At 36.5% G+C, this 22,397-nt stretch overlaps 1 protein-coding gene across 2 annotated transcripts in view; it reads left to right on the top strand.

The window, feature by feature from the left end:
* Nucleotides 1-404: 404 nt before the first annotated feature.
* drd2l (dopamine receptor D2 like) overlaps nt 405-22,397 on the top strand; it is a 28,158-nt gene continuing 6,165 nt past the window's right edge. The window contains exons 1-3 of one of the 2 annotated variants that reach the window (XM_086311052.1): nt 405-764; nt 20,318-20,713; nt 22,046-22,155. In XM_086311052.1, the coding sequence (XP_086167178.1) occupies nt 20,342-20,713; nt 22,046-22,155 (482 nt within the window). In that variant the 5' untranslated portion in view covers nt 405-764; nt 20,318-20,341. Of the gene's footprint in view, nt 765-20,083; nt 20,714-22,045; nt 22,156-22,397 lie in introns of those variants that run through there. The other variant, XM_086311050.1, reaches the window with a different exon arrangement.

The raw sequence follows: 22,397 nt of genomic DNA, 5'->3' as shown, positions 1-22,397 counted from the left end.
GGCAAATATTGTGAATTGACGCTTTATAAATAAAATAAAATTGAAATAGAATTAATTACTTTTTAATAGGAGCTTGGAATATAACAACACACCACCCAACACTGGTAACCAACACTGGTAATGCCACCCAACACTGGATAGTAATATTATAGCCCTGATTTCTGTTCACCATTTTCTTTCTTAGGGCTGGGTGAATATGAATTAATGGAAAAAATAATAATAAATTTAAAAAATAAATAAACTATGCACTTAACTTACTCTGCATTCATTATTAATCAAATTACCCTGTGCTGTAAACTAAAATAAGCAATTGCAGAAAACAACATTGCGCAAACCACACAGTTAAAATGATAGAACAGAAATATAAATACTGGGCGCGATTTGGTTTTTGCACCGCCCCTTAATATCAACCGGAACCAATGGAATTACAGTCTGTCTGCTGTGAGCGCAAGTTGGCTCTGTGATTTATTTCTTAACTGAAACTGTGAAACCTACACGAACCCCTCCTCTCCTCTTCGTCTTCTTCTTCTCTCCTCAAACTGTTTCCATCGTCCTCCATCTCCTGTCAGACCCCCGCAGCACTGACCCGACAGAGGAGGGGGACTTTACCCCTGATGGTGTTTACGCCCACCGACTGAGGTCAATCTAGGGGAAGGTCTGCCGTAAATTGTTGATTGGATGCCGCGGACGGACAGCCAATTTCTCGCCAGTGCTGTTCCTGAGAGGAGAGCGAAGCTAAATGTGAGCACCTGAAGCACCATAGGGTAAGTAACCGCTTTAAACCAAATTGAAAAGCAGATTTATTCTTTCTTTTTTATTTTTTTTTATTTTATCTTTTAAATATAGAAACCTTTGTCAGTTCAGACAGGACTGGCAGCGTCTTAAGGGGAACTTGTTGCCATGCTTTCAACGCTTTTCTGTGATTTTTCATGATTTTTCTTGGTTCCAATATAGAAGATTGACAAGTTCGTTTTGCGGATGAACGCCAGCAGGGGCATGGTGACATTTTATTTTTGAAATAAAATCACGGCTTGGATTTTGGGTTAATACGTGTTTGGAGTGTATAAGTGCTTATTACCCGGAATTCAAAATAAAGTCAAGGCATGCCTCAAAAGGTATGTCTCGTATTATTGCTCATTTAATGCTTTCATTTTTTTTTCATAAATACACTGAAGTTTTCCTGTTTCCGTTATTAAAATAATAATAATAATAATGCTGATTGCAAAAACTACATATTCATTCGCTCTGTTCCATAATAGTCCTGTCAAAGAAAGTCTTATAGAAAGACTCCAGTAGCTGTATGATTCACAGTATTATATAGTTTACATTCTTTTTTTTTTCTGCCGATGTATTTTCAGATATCTCGGTAAAAGATGTTTGTAATGTTATTTTAGCCTGTAACTATTCTTCTAGGTTGCTTGAAATTGTGAATTTATTTACTCACCTTAGTTTGTTATTGGAGAGTCTGAGCATGATTGTCAACTTTACCATATTTTCATTTATTATAGGTTTTTTTTTTTTTGGTTTTTTTTTTTTTTTACCTCAGTCTTCGGGTGTTGCAGAAATAAAATCAACTTGCCTCCAAATGAATTGCAGAAACAGATCTTACTGTAAATCTGAAGTTCTCATTTGGGATACCCTCTAGTGGTTGCAAAGTGGCATTAGATTTGTTTAGAGTTCTCTCAACAGCTGAAGGGTGTGTTTCAGTAATGCTGTATTCCCTCAAATGTGCATTTTAGAATGGTGAAAATTTGTAGATTTGGCAGGGGACAGGTGGTTAAGTGTGTAAACAGGAGCAAACCCTGGTTATGTCTACACTTTAAATGTTTGTGCCATATGGGCACTTTGACAAATCAAATTTGACTCTTAATGAAATGGAGAGGATGCAGTTATCAGTCTGTTCACACTGAAACTGTTTATCCTCAGCAGTCTCTTAGAAGTGGCTTCCAAACGCTGCAGTGTCTCATTTTAAATAAAAGATGGAGAAGATGGAGAAGATGTCAAATCGCTTCTTGAATAGAAGATGTTTATTTTTGGTGTGGAGCGTCACCCGGGGATCACATCTTCTCATGCAACACTCTCATGTGCCACATTGGTGCAAATTATTCCTTCTCCCACTTGCTAATCAATTTATTGGTATTTCTACCACACACAAGATTCTTATTACTTATTGACTGACCATATATTACCACAGGGGGCTGTGAATCCCTATTGCAGCACTAATATACTAATGACTTATATCTATATCTATATTTTTTTTTCTTTCGTGGCTCAATTAAGTACTAAAAATGATTTTTTTTTCTCCACTGTGTAACAAAATACACAAATAAACCATGCTGTGATTTTATTTGTTTCCAAAAGTCAATAACTGCTCCTTAAAAACATATGAAAAAAGGAGGCAAGGGAGTTCAGGGAGTAATTGGGAGCTGAAGTAGGGTTAAGACGCTGAATATTTACTGGCCTCATCTCAGCAGAGAGCTGATTATACTGCAGCTGAACATCTGTACCATTCCCAGTGGCTGGGACTTGTTCCTCCCTCTCAGTGAAAGAAATAAAAGATTTATAGCAGGCCAACTCACAGCCTTAGTAAAGCTGAGGGAAAATTTGAACGCATATTTTTTTTTCTTTCTCTTCTATGCGTATTTTTTTGCCGTTGAATTGGGGGCAGGCAAGGCCAAGAATGTAATAGACCTGTCAAGCATCTCCAGAGAGGAGCAACCAGCAGAGGAAGAGAAACAGGAGATTGGGCAGGAGGAGAGGGAGATAAGAGAGAAAAGGGCTTGTGAATGTTACTGAGTTGGGACAACAAGGGCATCACTCAGCATGGTTTTGAAAGAGTGAGCTGATTAAATAATGTAGTAAAACTGCTACTTGGAATCTGATTACATAGCCCACAAAAAGTAACAAACTTGACTGTTGCAGCAACAATTGGGTATCATTAGTTCATAATATTTAAAAAAAAAAAAAAAAAAACATCTGTTACCTGTGCTTACTTTTCCCTGTTAATTAGAGTCAAACTAAACTAAATGTAACCTGCAGGATCAATTTACTGATGTCTTTTCACATCAGTCTCATTACATCCTGTAGCGCACCATATGGGAAAACAGGTTCCCATCCATGTTTAATTATGCATTTTAACTCATGAATGTTTAAACATGTGGTCCATCGAAGCACTCATGGCCCAAATGTGGAGCCTGAGGCTGGGTTGGGGGCAGATGAGATGAAGCTGGTTACTTTGTCTTAGTTCATAATAAAACAGTTGAAAAACCACCACAGTAATCTAAATTAAGCTCACTAATAAAAAAGAGATTAATCAGATTTTGAATTAATTTTCCTTTTTAAATTGGCTCTTGCTTTATGTTACATGTAGTGGCCTCACACGTTTTTATCTTCAAGCGCATTGTGTCTGTTTGATGCTTCTTTCTGAATTTGAAATGTATAACTCTGCTTTTTAGTGCAACCATGTTTTCTCACAAAATTTTCTATGAATGTGAGAGAGCGAGGTTTCATGTTGCTCAGACTCAGTTTACACATCATGGATGTGAATCTGCACAAAGTAAATCAAGGTTTTAATGAGCAACACTGTCAAAGGTGCTGCATCATAACAGCTGCTTGAATCACAGCTGAGTGTTTTTTGGCTTCTGTGTTTTTAGCAAGAAACATCTGGGGTGTCTCACTTTGTTGCTTCTTGCACGAACATAACTGTCTCATTACAGTTTGACAAATGCGCTCAAATTCTTAAATCAGGATTAGATACTTCTGCGGTACAAATCTGAAAACCACCACATTGTTAACTTTTTATCTGGAAACAACTTTAATTTTTGTTGTGATACTCTTAATTGTATTAAGGTAAGTCAAATAAGACGTCTTTCACTACAATAATATTAACTGGAAAGGATTTCAAACCAACTTCCACTTTTTCTACACTTTTTCACTTGTTTTATATTTCCATTTTCAGTGCTTTGTGGCATTGCTCATCTGTGTTTGTCAAAAATAGGGTGCATGGTGGTGCAATGGTTAGCACTGTTGCCTCACAGCAAGATGATCCTGGGATTGATTCCAGGATTCGTGGCTGTGTTGAGTTTGGATGTTCTCCCTGTGTCTGTGTGAGTTTCTTCAGGTACTCTTGTTTCCTCCAGCAGTCCAAAGATGTGCACATAAGGTTAACTGTTGATTCTAAAGTGGCCGTAGGTGTGAATGGCTCTCTGTCTCTCTGTGTTAGACTGGTAATATGTACAGTGTATGGCTCCTCTCACCCTGGGATATGCTCTAGCCCACTTGCAACCCTGAATTTGATTAGGAGAAGAGGATGGATGCTTTTCTGGCTGTAATTGTCATTTATAGTGAGTAAATACACTCACAGGACACTTTATGACGCACACATAACTAGTAATGGCCTTAATCCTTTGTGGTAGGGATTCAAAAAGGTGTTTAAAACATTCCTCAGAGATTTTGGTCCATATTGAGATGATGGCATCAGACAGTTGCTGCAGATTTGTCAGCTTCACGTCGATAATGTGAATCTTCCATCTGAGTACAGTGAACTCATTGTAACGTTCAAGAAACCAGTTTGAGATGATTTGAGCATTGTGACAAGGCATGTTGTCCTATTTGAAACAGAAGATGGATCTGGCTAAAAACAATACTTAGTATGCTGGGGCTTCAAGATTAAATGCTCTTCTGCTGCCTTGGTTGTAACAACTGGTTATTTGAGTTACTGTTATCTTCCTCTCAGCTCAAAGCAATCTATTCTCATCTCACCTCTGTTATCAACAAGGATTTTTTTGCCCAGAGAGCTGTTCTTATTGTATATTTTCTCTTCTCAGATTGTTCTCTAGAAAGTCTGGGACCAAAACCCATTCTACACTCAACAAAAATATAAACGCAACACCTTTGTTACTGCTCCCATTCCCCATGGGATGGACGTAGAGACCTAAAATTCATTCCAGATACACAATATAACCATCCCTCCCAAACAGTGGTCACAAATCAGTCCAAATGTGTGGTAGTGGGCACATCTGCTATATTGAGATAATCCATCCCACCTCACAGGTGTGCCACATCAGGATGCTGATCTGACATCATGAGTAGTGCACAGGTGTACCTCAGACTGCCCACAACAAAAGGCCACCCTGGAATGTGCAGTTTTGTCTCACAGCAAAATGCCACAGATGCCACAAGCAATGAGGGAGCGTGCAACTGGCATGCTGACAGCAGGAATGTCAACCAGATCTGTCGCCCGTGCATTGAATGTTCACTTCTCAACCATAAGCCGTCTCCACAGGCGTTTCAGAGAATATGGCAGCACATCCAACCGGCCTCACAACCGCAGACCTCGTGTAACCACACCAGCCCAGGACCTCCACATCCAGCAGGTTCACCTCCAAGATCGTCTGAGACCAGCCACCCAGACAGCTGCTGGAACAATTGGTTTGCACAACCAAACAATTTCTGCACAAACTGTCAGAAACCGTCTCAGGGACGCTCAACTGCATGCCCGTCGTCCTCATCGGGGTCTTGACCTGACTCCAGCTCGTCGCCGTATTGTGTATCTGGAATGAATTTTAGGTCTCTACGTCCATCCCATGGGGAATGGGAGCAGTAACAAAGGTGTTGCGTTTATATTTTTGTTGAGTGTACATTCAAAGTCATCTTTCTTCCTCATTCGGGTGCTCAGTTTGAACTTCAGCCGGTTGTATTAACTTTGCTTCTATATCTAAATGCATCGAGTTGCTGCCATGTGATTGGCTGATTACATAGCTGTGTTGACGAGGACTTGAATTGCTACACAAATAAGGTGGCCAGTGAGCGTAAATAAAAATGAATCAGAGAAAATATACACCACTGGGACAAAGTGATAAGCTTAGAAGTTACTTTATCATTTCAATTCAAGATGACAAATATGCAAGTTATACAAACATCCATTTCCAGAAGTTGTCGAGCTTGTACTAAGTGGGAACCTTAGGGAACCAGGCTGCTGTATTTATATATGCATGGTTTGCTTTTCTCTGTGAAAAAGAGTTTATGCTAGCAGACATGATTGCACGGTAATGTGAAGTAAAACCAATGCACTGATTAATGGCGGCCTTTTAATTCCAATCACTGAAATCTGCCCAATTTATCACTTTAGTTTGGCAGTAGGTCTAACAACATGTACTAGACAGAGCCAAATAGGTGTACTTATTCATAATTTTAACCACTGAGGCTCTCCTTTTGTATCCTGCTTGTATTTTTTACATTTTAATTAATATCTTGTTATGTTTCACATTGCAGAAGTTGACTGTTTTATGAGAAAATGGTTGAGACATCAGTGGTATTCACAAACACTGAAATAAATAATATAAAATAATGAATAAAAATAATCTTTTCAGAAGTTTATAAAAACGTTTAATTGCAAATAAATCTTTTATTGAATGTTAATTTTATGTTGCTTTTCTTAGATAGGCGTGTTTTTAGACATAAATGTTCTTCATAGGGATTTTTCCACAAAGATATTCATTAAAAATAAACAGTTCTTATAATTACATCTTCTTATCATCACAAATTGAAAAATACGGAATGAATACATATGTATGTCTTGCCCAGAGATCTTCATGAAAACACATTTTTGAGTGAATAGGCATGTTAGAGTTAATGAAAGGCCATTATCTGGGTTTATAGAAGAATCTGTCATGGTCACATGGAGTTTTCATGTTTTCATCAATGTTTTTATCAATCACACATTAATTATGATTTTAGGCTTTGAGGCACATTTTTTTCACCACCCTGTTGCAGTAGGTGCAACATTTTAAATTTTGGTATTATTTTTCCCAGCTATCAATGTGATGTGCTCCCTCTCTTAAAACGACATAGCTGAACATAGCTGATTCTTTACACTATGATGCATCTTTAGCCCAAAGTCTCACTTTGTGTTTGGATTGCAAAACAAGAATTACTTTGCTTAAAAACAGGAGATAATTCTGTGACTAAAGCTTCTGGGAAATGTTTATGTTGTGATTAGATTGTTAGTCATGAAATATTCCTCGCAAGTTAAATCTTTTTCTTAGTAATTTGTGTTAAAAGTATTCGAGGTTCAATGTAACTTTTGTAGTTCAGTTCAAGAAAAAAATTTAATAAAATAAACAATCAGTTGCTTGGGACAAAATATGCCCCAGCATTGTTTGAAGACTTCATCTTCTCATTCTTATTATTGCAGTGCTTCAGCAGCTTTACAGAAGCTCTGCAGTCTGTCACTGGCAAATAGCTTTTTTCCTAGTTTTGCACTCTGTCTTGGGGCATCTTGCTCTTTGATGTTTTTAAACTAATTTGTGAAAGACTGAGGTAAGATGAGCTCGGTTTACAGTTGCTCAAATATGACTGCAGGAAAGTTGTTTATTTTGAAGAACAAATGTTTTAATTAAATATTCTTGCTTTAAGTGTTTGGTGTTGAGAGAGTGAGCTCAAAAACAGGTAAAGATGTCAAGGAAATTGGCTGAGAATCTGTACTGCAAACAGGTGATTCTCTAGTGAGCAAGTGAAGATAGCAACTAAAGAGTTTTTCCATGATCTGTCAATCATCTTATTGCAATTTATGTTGCAGCTGATTCTACAAATTGTCTTGAATGAAAAAAAACATTGTTTTTCCTGCATATTTTACAGCATTTACTACACACACACACACACACACACACACACACACACACACACACACACACACACACACACACACACACAAATACAGAGGTTACAGTGGGTCAGATCAATCCAGAACAGCAATCCGACAATTTCAGTTAATGAGCAATAAAATCTGATAGGCAGGCTGATACTGTCGAATGAATGAATTTTTCATGTGCTTCCAGTGACTGCATGGAGATAGTTACTCAGTAATAAGAAAATAATGACATCCCATGGCCTGCTTACACCTAGAGCACATCATGCAGATATAAACTTGTGGTTGTGGTACTTCAGTATATAGGCAGAAGAGGTGCCTTTTTAAAGTGGCAGGCACATTCTGAGTGGGAAAAACATGTTATTGTGAAACCCTGAGTGATACAGAAAATTGTAAGAAAGAGAGGACAGGGGAGGGAGATGAAACTATTTTCAAAGGAAAGGACTGCAATTTTATAAACTAGATTTTAAAATCTTATGTCATGTGCTAATTCATTTTGGAGTTTTTAAACCAGATTTTAGATCTATGCATGTTCTGTTGCTGAATCAAGTTTCTTTTTGAATGTTTTGAAAAACTAACTGAATCATAGTAATTTTGTGTTTGCATAAAATATGTGTTAAGAAGTTTAGTGCAGGTTAAAAAGGTTAGTGATGTGCTGTGTAGGACTGGCGCTGGGCTGGCTCCCTTGCACCAGTTAGGCTAAATCAAGGCTAAAAGACAGAAATTTAATTCAAGGTGATAATGTTGCTTAGATGTACTCACCAAACCCACCTTTTATACTATTCATATTGTCAAGGGGGTTGGAAATTTGCCATATAGATCTCTGATTGTATCTTGTGAAATCAATCACTTGAGATGTCTTTAGATGCTGTTGCCAGTGGTTTGTCTCTATTGATTTGTTCAGTTGAACTTGTCTAGGATATGGGTTGATTAACAATGCAGAGTAGAGGTCAGAGTCAGTCAGTAATTGTAATGTGATGCTCATGACGGAGCGGGTGGTGCTAAGGTGGTAAAAGTCTCACTTAATTCATTCATGGACTAACAAGAAAATTCAAACTGTGATGCTGCCAGTCAGTAGTCCGTTTCAACTTCCTGTTGCCGATAAATATTTCATGCAGCTTTTTGCATGCTGTCGTACAGCCTCTGTGTTTGAGTGTAACAGAAGAGAGCCAAAGACTTGTAAACGAGGGGAAGAGAAGTTCTTATATATCTATATCATGTCTCCTCTCTGCAAAAAGACATCAGTGTCAGGCTACTAATCGCATGTTTCAAAGAAAAGGCTAGTTTAGATGAGATGTGTTGTTACTAATGTTTTCATTAATTAAGCGTATTGCGTTCCTTCTTTTGTCTAAAGCTAAATATTTGTCTGTTTTAGTAAACGACAAAGCTAAGGTTGTTCTCTGCGACAGACTCCCTCTGGAATTGGTTTTAAGATTTTTTTTCTGCAAAAAACTGCAACAAAAACAACAGAAAAAGTTCTCTTTCTGTTTCAAATAGGTTTAAAATTCATTTACTCATTTGCTGTGTCTAATAGCCTGCTGTTTCATGAGTCGTGGCTATGTTTTGAGATCTCAGATGTCATTTTATTTATCCCAGCTATCAATGTGATGTGCTCCCTCTCTTAAAACGACATAGCTGAACATAGCTGATTCTTTACACTATGATGCATCTTTAGCCCAAGGTCTCACTTTGTTTGGATTGCAAGACAAGAATTACTTTGCTTAAAAACAGGAGATAATTCTGTGACTAAAGCTTCTGGGAAATGTTTGTTGTGATCAGATTATTAGTCATGAAATATTCCTCGCAAGTTAAATCTTTTTCTTGATAATTTGTGTTAAAAGTATTCGAGGTTCAATGTAACGTTTGTAGTTCAGTTCAAGAAAAAAATAAAATAAACAATCAGTTGCTTGGGACAAAATATGCCCCAGCATTGTTTGAAGACTTCATCTTCTCATTCTTATTATTGCAGTGCTTCAGCAGCTTTACAGAAGCTCTGCAGTCTGTCACTGGCAAATAGCTTTTTTCCTAGTTTTGCACTCTGTCTTGGGGCATCTTGCTCTTTGATGTTTTTAAACTAATTTGTGAAAGACTGAGGTAAGATGAGCTCGGTTTACAGTTGCTCAAATATGACTGCAGGAAAGTTGTTTATTTTGAAGAACAAATGTTTTAATTAAATATTCTTGCTTTAAGTGTTTGGTGTTGAGAGAGTGAGCTCAAAAACAGGTAAAGATGTCAAGGAAATTGGCTGAGAATCTGTACTGCAAACAGGTGATTCTCTAGTGAGCAAGTGAAGATAGCAACTAAAGAGTTTTTCCATGATCTGTCAATCATCTTATTGCAATTTATGTTGCAGCTGATTCTACAAATTGTCTTGAATGAAAAAAAACATTGTTTTTCCTGCATATTTTACAGCATTTACTACACACACACACACACACACACACACACACACACACACACACACACACACACACACACACACACACACACACACACAAATACAGAGGTTACAGTGGGTCAGATCAATCCAGAACAGCAATCCGACAATTTCAGTTAATGAGCAATAAAATCTGATAGGCAGGCTGATACTGTCGAATGAATGAATTTTTCATGTGCTTCCAGTGACTGCATGGAGATAGTTACTCAGTAATAAGAAAATAATGACATCCCATGGCCTGCTTACACCTAGAGCACATCATGCAGATATAAACTTGTGGTTGTGGTACTTCAGTATATAGGCAGAAGAGGTGCCTTTTTAAAGTGGCAGGCACATTCTGAGTGGGAAAAACATGTTATTGTGAAACCCTGAGTGATACAGAAAATTGTAAGAAAGAGAGGACAGGGGAGGGAGATGAAACTATTTTCAAAGGAAAGGACTGCAATTTTATAAACTAGATTTTAAAATCTTATGTCATGTGCTAATTCATTTTGGAGTTTTTAAACCAGATTTTAGATCTATGCATGTTCTGTTGCTGAATCAAGTTTCTTTTTGAATGTTTTGAAAAACTAACTGAATCATAGTAATTTTGTGTTTGCATAAAATATGTGTTAAGAAGTTTAGTGCAGGTTAAAAAGGTTAGTGATGTGCTGTGTAGGACTGGCGCTGGGCTGGCTCCCTTGCACCAGTTAGGCTAAATCAAGGCTAAAAGACAGAAATTTAATTCAAGGTGATAATGTTGCTTAGATGTACTCACCAAACCCACCTTTTATACTATTCATATTGTCAAGGGGGTTGGAAATTTGCCATATAGATCTCTGATTGTATCTTGTGAAATCAATCACTTGAGATGTCTTTAGATGCTGTTGCCAGTGGTTTGTCTCTATTGATTTGTTCAGTTGAACTTGTCTAGGATATGGGTTGATTAACAATGCAGAGTAGAGGTCAGAGTCAGTCAGTAATTGTAATGTGATGCTCATGACGGAGCGGGTGGTGCTAAGGTGGTAAAAGTCTCACTTAATTCATTCATGGACTAACAAGAAAATTCAAACTGTGATGCTGCCAGTCAGTAGTCCGTTTCAACTTCCTGTTGCCGATAAATATTTCATGCAGCTTTTTGCATGCTGTCGTACAGCCTCTGTGTTTGAGTGTAACAGAAGAGAGCCAAAGACTTGTAAACGAGGGGAAGAGAAGTTCTTATATATCTATATCATGTCTCCTCTCTGCAAAAAGACATCAGTGTCAGGCTACTAATCGCATGTTTCAAAGAAAAGGCTAGTTTAGATGAGATGTGTTGTTACTAATGTTTTCATTAATTAAGCGTATTGCGTTCCTTCTTTTGTCTAAAGCTAAATATTTGTCTGTTTTAGTAAACGACAAAGCTAAGGTTGTTCTCTGCGACAGACTCCCTCTGGAATTGGTTTTAAGATTTTTTTTCTGCAAAAAACTGCAACAAAAACAACAGAAAAAGTTCTCTTTCTGTTTCAAATAGGTTTAAAATTCATTTACTCATTTGCTGTGTCTAATAGCCTGCTGTTTCATGAGTCGTGGCTATGTTTTGAGATCTCAGATGTCATTTTATTTATCCCAGCTATCAATGTGATGTGCTCCCTCTCTTAAAACGACATAGCTGAACATAGCTGATTCTTTACACTATGATGCATCTTTAGCCCAAGGTCTCACTTTGTTTGGATTGCAAGACAAGAATTACTTTGCTTAAAAACAGGAGATAATTCTGTGACTAAAGCTTCTGGGAAATGTTTGTTGTGATCAGATTATTAGTCATGAAATATTCCTCGCAAGTTAAATCTTTTTCTTGATAATTTGTGTTAAAAGTATTCGAGGTTCAATGTAACGTTTGTAGTTCAGTTCAAGAAAAAAATAAAATAAACAATCAGTTGCTTGGGACAAAATATGCCCCAGCATTGTTTGAAGACTTCATCTTCTCATTCTTATTATTGCAGTGCTTCAGCAGCTTTACAGAAGCTCTGCAGTCTGTCACTGGCAAATAGCTTTTTTCCTAGTTTTGCACTCTGTCTTGGGGCATCTTGCTCTTTGATGTTTTTAAACTAATTTGTGAAAGACTGAGGTAAGATGAGCTCGGTTTACAGTTGCTCAAATATGACTGCAGGAAAGTTGTTTATTTTGAAGAACAAATGTTTTAATTAAATATTCTTGCTTTAAGTGTTTGGTGTTGAGAGAGTGAGCTCAAAAACAGGTAAAGATGTCAAGGAAATTGGCTGAGAATCTGTACTGCAAACAGGTGATTCTCTAGTGAGCAAGTGAAGATAGCAACTAAAGAGTTTTTCCATGATCTGTCAATCATCTTATTGCAATTTATGTTGCAGCTGATTCTACAAATTGTCTTGAATGAAAAAAAACATTGTTTTTCCTGCATATTTTACAGCATTTACTACACACACACACACACACACACACACACACACACACACACACACACACACACACACACACACACACACACACACAAATACAGAGGTTACAGTGGGTCAGATCAATCCAGAACAGCAATCCGACAATTTCAGTTAATGAGCAATAAAATCTGATAGGCAGGCTGATACTGTCGAATGAATGAATTTTTCATGTGCTTCCAGTGACTGCATGGAGATAGTTACTCAGTAATAAGAAAATAATGACATCCCATGGCCTGCTTACACCTAGAGCACATCATGCAGATATAAACTTGTGGTTGTGGTACTTCAGTATATAGGCAGAAGAGGTGCCTTTTTAAAGTGGCAGGCACATTCTGAGTGGGAAAAACATGTTATTGTGAAACCCTGAGTGATACAGAAAATTGTAAGAAAGAGAGGACAGGGGAGGGAGATGAAACTATTTTCAAAGGAAAGGACTGCAATTTTATAAACTAGATTTTAAAATCTTATGTCATGTGCTAATTCATTTTGGAGTTTTTAAACCAGATTTTAGATCTATGCATGTTCTGTTGCTGAATCAAGTTTCTTTTTGAATGTTTTGAAAAACTAACTGAATCATAGTAATTTTGTGTTTGCATAAAATATGTGTTAAGAAGTTTAGTGCAGGTTAAAAAGGTTAGTGATGTGCTGTGTAGGACTGGCGCTGGGCTGGCTCCCTTGCACCAGTTAGGCTAAATCAAGGCTAAAAGACAGAAATTTAATTCAAGGTGATAATGTTGCTTAGATGTACTCACCAAACCCACCTTTTATACTATTCATATTGTCAAGGGGGTTGGAAATTTGCCATATAGATCTCTGATTGTATCTTGTGAAATCAATCACTTGAGATGTCTTTAGATGCTGTTGCCAGTGGTTTGTCTCTATTGATTTGTTCAGTTGAACTTGTCTAGGATATGGGTTGATTAACAATGCAGAGTAGAGGTCAGAGTCAGTCAGTAATTGTAATGTGATGCTCATGACGGAGCGGGTGGTGCTAAGGTGGTAAAAGTCTCACTTAATTCATTCATGGACTAACAAGAAAATTCAAACTGTGATGCTGCCAGTCAGTAGTCCGTTTCAACTTCCTGTTGCCGATAAATATTTCATGCAGCTTTTTGCATGCTGTCGTACAGCCTCTGTGTTTGAGTGTAACAGAAGAGAGCCAAAGACTTGTAAACGAGGGGAAGAGAAGTTCTTATATATCTATATCATGTCTCCTCTCTGCAAAAAGACATCAGTGTCAGGCTACTAATCGCATGTTTCAAAGAAAAGGCTAGTTTAGATGAGATGTGTTGTTACTAATGTTTTCATTAATTAAGCGTATTGCGTTCCTTCTTTTGTCTAAAGCTAAATATTTGTCTGTTTTAGTAAACGACAAAGCTAAGGTTGTTCTCTGCGACAGACTCCCTCTGGAATTGGTTTTAAGATTTTTTTTCTGCAAAAAACTGCAACAAAAACAACAGAAAAAGTTCTCTTTCTGTTTCAAATAGGTTTAAAATTCATTTACTCATTTGCTGTGTCTAATAGCCTGCTGTTTCATGAGTCGTGGCTATGTTTTGAGATCTCAGATGTCATTTTATTTATCCCAGCTATCAATGTGATGTGCTCCCTCTCTTAAAACGACATAGCTGAACATAGCTGATTCTTTACACTATGATGCATCTTTAGCCCAAGGTCTCACTTTGTTTGGATTGCAAGACAAGAATTACTTTGCTTAAAAACAGGAGATAATTCTGTGACTAAAGCTTCTGGGAAATGTTTGTTGTGATCAGATTATTAGTCATGAAATATTCCTCGCAAGTTAAATCTTTTTCTTGATAATTTGTGTTAAAAGTATTCGAGGTTCAATGTAACGTTTGTAGTTCAGTTCAAGAAAAAAATAAAATAAACAATCAGTTGCTTGGGACAAAATATGCCCCAGCATTGTTTGAAGACTTCATCTTCTCATTCTTATTATTGCAGTGCTTCAGCAGCTTTACAGAAGCTCTGCAGTCTGTCACTGGCAAATAGCTTTTTTCCTAGTTTTGCACTCTGTCTTGGGGCATCTTGCTCTTTCATTCATTCATTTTTCATTTATTTATTCATTTTCAGGCACAACAAATACCTATATTGAACATAAAATACACAAAACAAAAAACAAAACTTGCCTGAAAAAGGAGTGGGACGAAGAAAACTTATTAAATCCCACCCCTATACTCACTCATCAACAAAAAAAAACAATAAACTTCCCGCAGCTACGCCCATCATTGCATACAGACCCATCAACAGCCCCGGGCAGATACAAGCATCTAAGCGGCAGCTCGCAACCAACAATTAGAGCCTTCATAACTGAATACAGAATATATAAATTATAAATTGCATTACCACAGGTAACAGGCAGTAATAACTACAAGTAACAGACACACATACATATACATACATATATATCTACACACACAAGTACATATATGTACATACATACGCACACTTTATTTTTTATTTTTTATTTTGGAATCCATACCAGCAATGGTAAGAGGACAGACATTACAGAGCACACTAAAACCCATCATTGAGTATACTGTGACCAGACCAACTGTTTGTAGAGAAATTTAAATCTATGAATATTTTTGCATTGTTTCAATTGTAAACTCAGACTGTTCCAGATTTTCACACCACATACAGACACACAAAAGCCTTTACGGGTTGTTCGAGTTCTGGGTAATTTGAATTCTCCAAAGCCTCTCACATTATAAACCTTTTCTCGAATTTCAAATCTAGTTTGTAAATTTGCCGGTAAAAGTTTAGTAAAAGCTTTATACAAAATTATGGATGTATTGTAATTAACCAGATCCTGGAATTTAAGTAACTTTGCCTGAAGAAAGAATTTGTGAGTATGATCTAGATAACCAGCCTTGTGAATAATACGCAGTGCTCGTTTCTGTACTGTGACTAATGGATTAGTTGTATTTTTATATGTGTTTCCCCACACTTCCACACAATATGTAAGATATGGAAGAACCAGGGTACAGTACAGAGTACGAAGTGCATCTTTATCAAGGAATTGTTTCACTTTGTTCAAAACTGCGAGGCTTCTAGAAATTTTGGTTTTTATGTGTCTGATGTGGGGTTTCCATGAAATTTTGTTATCAATTATAACTCCCAAAAATTTGTTTTCACTCACATTATCAATTGGTACACCTTCAATGATAATTGGTAATTCTATATTATATTTTAAATTACCAAAAAACATTGCTTTAGTTTTATTTATATTTAATGATAATTTATTTATGTCCATCCATTTTTTTATTAATTTTAGCTCCCTGTTTACAGTCATTACAAGATCAGTATAATCATCGCTACTGAAAAATATGTTGGTGTCATCTGCGAACAGTATGAGTTTAAGTACTTGAGAAACATCAAAAATATCATTTATGTATACATTGAAAAGTTTTGGTCCCAACACTGACCCTTGGGGAACACCACATGTAATACCAAGTTTCTCTGAATGGTAATGCCCTATGCTAACATATTGTTCCCGACCTGTTAGGTAACTTTTTAACCAGTTACCAGCTTTCCCTCGAATACCATATCTTTCCAATTTATCCAGTAAAATTGAGTGATTGATTGTGTCGAAGGCCTTTTTGAGGTCAACAAAAATACCAACTGCATATTTATTTTTATCCAGTGTATCAGTAATTTCTTCTACTGCCTCAATTATCGCCATTGAAGTGGTTCTTTGCATTCTGAAACCATACTGACCAACATTTATTATTTGATGTTTTTCAAGGAATTTTTCTAATCTTGAATTAAAAAGTTTTTCTAGAATTTTTGAGAATTGAGGCAGTAGAGAAATAGGCCTATAATTGGTAAAACTGTGTTTGTCATTACTTTTATATAGTGGTATTACTTTCGCAATTTTCATTTTTTTTGGAAAACAACCGGACTGAAATGATAAATTACAGATATATGTTAAGGGACTAGCAATATTCAGAATAACCTGTTTAACTACAGACATATTTATGTCATGATAATCCATTGAAGACTTACTTTTACATTTTAATGTGATATTTATTACTTCTTGCTCATTTGTAGCTGAGAGGAACAGTGAAAAGGGATTTGATTTTATATTACTGATATTTTCATTTTTATGACACGGGATGTCCGCTGCTAGTTCAGGGCCAACATTTATGAAGAATTTATTGAACCCATCGACAATATTACTCATGTTGTGATTTTCACCATTTGCATCAGTAAAATATTCAGGATATGATGTTCCAGAAGATCCTTGTTTAATTAAGTTGTTTAACACATCCCAAGTTCCTTTTATATTGTTTTTATTTTCATATAATCTTCTTCTATAATAAAGTTGTTTGCTCGTTCTTATAATATCAGTCAATTTATTTCTATATGCTTTATATCTTTGTTCCACTTCTTTTGTTTTTACTTTGATAAACTGTTTATACAGATTGTTTTTCTTTTTGCAAGCATTAATAATTCCTTTTGTGAGCCAAGGACTTTTTATCTTTTTTTTCTTTGTCATGTGTTCGTTTACAGGACAATGTTTATTGTACCACATAGTAAAAATATCTAGAAAATTATCATAAGCCTTGTCCACATCTGACTCTTCATACACCGAACTCCAATCTTGTTGTGCTAAATCGAAATTGAAGGCATGAATTGCTTCTTCATTTATTGTTCGCTTTGCTATCATGATCTTGGTATCTATTTTTTTTAAATCACAGTCACACAAAGTAAAAACTGGTAAGTGGTCAGTTATATCACAGACAAGCAGACCACTATTAATTTGGAAATCCATGACATTAGTAAAAATGTTGTCAATAATAGTGGCGCTATGTGATGTTATTCTGCTTGGCTTTGTTATTGTTGGATATAGTGATAAGCTGTACATTGTGTCAGTAAAGTCATCTTTGATGTTGATGTTTTGAGATCTCAGATGTCATTTTATGGTAAGGATTAGGGTGCGGCTCATGATTAAGATCGTCATCAGTCGACACTACTGGGTTGTAAACCACATTCAGCAAACAATAAATTCTTTTGATGGCACACAAATGAGTGTTACATGTCATTTCAGGATACTGGGGTGCTGAGTCTAATGATTCCCCTAAAAACAAAGATTCCTAAAGAACATGCTTGTCATTTGCGTCATTTACAGAACATAACCTGCCATCAGATTCAGTGTGACATTAAAATAAAGTCTTCACATGAAACCCAATTGACAGGGTTTTTTTCTCATAAAGATTGTAACATTATGATGCAAAACTTGTGCAGCATAAATCAATTTCTCAGCACTTCATCTGTATGCTGACAACAATCCACATTTCTTCCCCCAAAAAATATGGAGCATTACTTTATTTCTGAGCAATTTCTCATGAATTATTCTGTACAGCCCACAAACTGGGTTTGAGCGACAGCTTGCACAAACACCCTACTCCTGATGGCCCTTTGGTCAAAAGAATTGCACCGTCCTTAGTTCACCCTTCAAATTGAATTACATCAACTAGTTGTGGATTACAGTACCACTGTGCATCAATATCGCCAAAGGGAGAGCATGGCTTATAGAGAGCAGTCAGTGAATAATGCATCCTAAAAACGAGGCAATTAATAAACTAATGTTTTCACACAGCTCACCCAACACACTGATGCATGCATTGCACATGTGGATTAGTGTTTCTCTCACTGACCTAACATCAATAATTCTTTTTATGCTATGGACAGGTTATGTAGGTAAAACCTTTGTGTATTGAACACTGATAATACATACATAATTGATCAAATATGACTGACTGTGTTAAAACTTTCATGGGTGGAAGGCATGTCAGAACAAACAGAATACTGACTCAGTGATGAGCATCCATACGGCTTATAAATGCTATAAGCTGTCACAGTGCAATTATAGTTTATATATGAAGTGTGTGTGTGTGTGTGTGTGTGTGTCGTCATTAATTCAGAAGCATGCTGGTCAGTGAGTATTAGGATGTTCAGTTAGTATTACATTACACATGTAAGTGGTAAGTGGTTCTTCTATAGCACTCTCCTCTACTAAAAAGGCTTTAAACAAAATACCTCATATACACAAGCACTTTTTTCCTACACTTAAGTGCTTTCTAGCAAATACTCTGATGGATGGTTTGGAGAGCAACTTGTGGTTCAGTATCTTGCACAAGCATACTGCATGCACACTGGAGCAGGCAGGAATTGAACAATCGATCTTCCAATTAGTAGATGGCTTGCTTTAACTCGTGCATGTCTAATTTCCCCTATGCGTTTACATGAAAGGTGTCATGTTGGCAGCAACGAATCAATCTAAAAGCTGAATTCATGGATCATATTACTCTTTTTCCACAGAAAACACAGAGACATTATCCTGTGTTCCAAAGGTTGCAGGTTAGTGGTGTAAAAGAGTTCGAGCAGCAGATTAGAATGAAGTATGCTAACATTTTATACGGTTTCTACAGCATCAAACTAATTTGAACGTATTCCTCTGACAGTGCAATGCACAGTTTGTGTTTCATGTGGTTTTAGGAAGCTACACATATAAAAGGTACACCCCCAGCAGAGAATCTATATCACACTTAAAACATGCTGTAAATAAAAGAATTAGTGAAAACGTGGGGTGGGGCTTCCATCTGATTTTTAACCCCCTCGGACCATAACCTGCTCCTGACTGTTTTAGTTTTTGCTCTGGCAGCTGCAGACTTCCTGTTGTTTAAGAGTTTGAGAGTAAAGATTGAATATAAAAACAGATTTGAAACATAGGCTTGGTAAAAATTTGATCACATCACCAATTACAGTGTGGGGTTTGTGTTTTAGGATCATATATTAATGCTTTCAGAACAATAAATTTTTTGCTGCCAAGAGATAGAAAATCAAGGAATAAAGTTGGGTCTCATAGTTAATATTTATTACTGACAGCCATTAGAGAAACACAAAGAGATGCTGCTTTGCTTTGGGCCTCAGCTTTCTTAATTCATATACAGACATAAACCCAGAATGATTTGCAGTATTTTTAACACTGTCTTTGCATAATTTTTAACCCTGTAAGACCCAACCTATCGAAAACAGCCAGAAAATTCAAATTCTTTGGAATTTAGATGTTTATTAACCCTTATAACAAAATCCACAATTTCTTTTTGCTGTATCATGTTGCGTATGATATATTTTTATTACATATTTATTATATATATTTTTGTATCACATTTGATACATTGGGCATTTTTGGCAACTTTTTGTTAAAAACAATGTTAATTTTATACAAAAAAGGAGAATTTTGTCCATAACATTTTGAAAGTATGGCAAGTGTTGATCATGTTGATGAGATAGAGGTCTCAGAAACTCATATATCATATATGATACAAAGGGCATTATAGGATTAAATGGAAGTTGATTGTCTGTGATATAAGAAATATGATTAGCTAAATAAGTTTTCCTTTTTACAAGAAAACATTGCGTAGCACCTTTTCTGGCAGCATAACCACCTGCAGACAGCAGCGGGAAGAAATCCAGGCAATAATGGGAGCGTCAAAACTAACTAACTAAAAACTAACATAAAAAACTGAGTGTGCAGTATCCAATGATTTTCCTTTACTCTGTGCCCTTTGTGTGGTTACAAAGCTGTCTGTCTGAGGTGAGACCAAAGACAAAGTTCCAATAATAAGCGTTCCTTCGTTCTCCTTTCCTGTCAGAAAAAGTAGCCACTCATCTTTGGATCTATTTTAAAAGACAGAATCAAATGCACAGTGGGCCATGAAGGGCCCCACAGTAATTATGTTTCTCCTGCTTTTTTGTGTCATTAATTTTCAGCCTGACCATGTTCACTGGAGCAAGATGACTTTACCCAACAAGTCAGACGACACCTCCTCCCCCTCCTTCCCTCTCTCTTCCCTTGAACATAATTTCTCTGTCTATGTCACCAATGACCCCTCGTACTCCCCCATATCCTTCCCCACATCCTCTTCCTCTTTGCTGACTTCCACCAACTGCACCAGCTCTGCTTCACCCTACTCTCCACCATACAACTTCTATGCGGTGCTGTTAGTCCTCCTGATCTTCTGCGTGGTGTTTGGTAATGTGCTGGTGTGCGTGGCGGTGTCTCGAGAACGTGCCCTGCAGACCACCACCAACTACCTCATCGTCTCACTGGCTGTTTCTGACCTGCTGCTGGCCACGCTGGTCATGCCTTGGGGCGTATACCTGGAGGTGTGTGCACTTGTGTTTGTTTTCCCTTCTTTTCTTGTTTATTTTTTTGTGGTTCAGAAGAAAGACAAAAAAAAAACAGAGAATCAAATCCTTAGATGCAATGGAAATCAAGAGGATAAGAGTGTTCGGTAGTTTTCAGCCTTTTTCGAACAAACACAAAGCAAATGAGACCAGTAATATATTAGATAAGAATATGAGCCGACTGATAACCAGCCTTCCAGAATTTCACATATGCTGTTTTGTCTAGCTTCTTATAGTAATTTCAGTAGCTTTGGTTTGTGGACTGCTGGTTGAAAATGAACAATACAAATACATTTTTGTTAGTATGAAGTTACCAGAACAACATTATGGATAAGATTGGTATGGTAATCAAGAAAATAATAGGACTTATTAATAATGCGCATATTCTTTTGGAATAACCTGTCAGGTCTTCTCACATTTTGGTTTGCCTTTTGTGTTTTATTAACAAAAGGGGAGAAAAGCTTCCGTTGTGTATCTTTGCTTATTATGCTTCCTTTGTTTTAATTCTATTTTTTCTTTCTTTCTGTTAGTTATTCTGCTTGATTTTTTTTTTCTTTTGAATTCTGAAATTTGTCTTAGTTGTCATCAGTTCTCCGGGCACTTTCTGTCCTACCATATCCCTTTGTTTGTCCTGAGTTTAATTAAAGTTATCTTTTTGTTTGTGTAGGTGATGCCTCTGTGTTCTGTATATTGGGTCCTCTTTTTGAACTTCAAACAACACAAAAATACCCACTCACATTTACAAGATCAGTCAACGTAATGTTACATGGTTCCTTATCTTTATTTTATTATAACCTACTCAAAGAAAGATTGAATCAATAAGTGTTTTGGCATTTTTGGCTATTAAATAACACATACCTTTGTCACATATCAGATTGGCTATTGATTATATCACTGATTAATTATTTAATAATTATAAATACTGTTACTCTGTTTTAGTCAAGAATAATTATTGGTTTTTTTTAGATCCAAGGGACTTACTTGAATTATTTTTTTTAAATCCTTTGGTGCACAGCAGTCACTGTTAGAGTGCAAAATACTTATTTCTGCATTATTTAGTAGGTAAACACAAATCCTTTGTCTTTTTCTTTCTGACAGTCTTTGTAGTTAAATTTCAAAAGGAAGTAATGATCTTTATTAAACTATTAAAACTCAAATTAAATATTGAATTATCCAATAAGAAGCAAAAGTTTGAACCAGCCTGGTTAATATTGATGTGCTGCACATGAATAAAAATGTACAAAACGTGATACCAGGTTAAAAAAATGAAAGTGAGTTATGAGTGAGTAAAACTCATTTGCTTTGTTGAAGGTGGTAGGAGAGTGGCGATTCAGCCTCATCCACTGTGACATCCTGCTCACCCTGGACGTCATGATGTGCACAGCCAGTATCCTCAACCTCTGCGCCATCAGCATCGACAGGTGGACACTTGCCTAAAAATTACTCTCACATTATCACCTTTACTGCTTGTTTGTTCTCTTTTCTCTTTGTGTCTCCTCTTATTGTTGAGCTCACCTCACTTCTATTCTAACAATTTATCTTCCTCTTGAGAATTCCCTTTCAGCAGGAGAACAAGTTATTCTGTTATAAACTAGTTGAAATTATATAAGTCATTTTTAACCAAATAACATGACAGTAAATCAGTATGGTATTTCTTCCACCT

The sequence above is a fragment of the Aulonocara sp. 'chitande type north' Nkhata Bay genome, linkage group LG11 (genome assembly GCF_057382095.1).
Source record: "Aulonocara sp. 'chitande type north' Nkhata Bay isolate Kocher_YH1m ecotype deep benthic linkage group LG11, A_spYH_male_GT1.1, whole genome shotgun sequence".
Lineage (NCBI taxonomy): Eukaryota > Metazoa > Chordata > Actinopteri > Cichliformes > Cichlidae > Aulonocara > Aulonocara sp. 'chitande type north' Nkhata Bay.
Note: the sequence above shows the minus strand (reverse complement) of the source record. Positions and strands in the feature narration are given on the sequence as shown.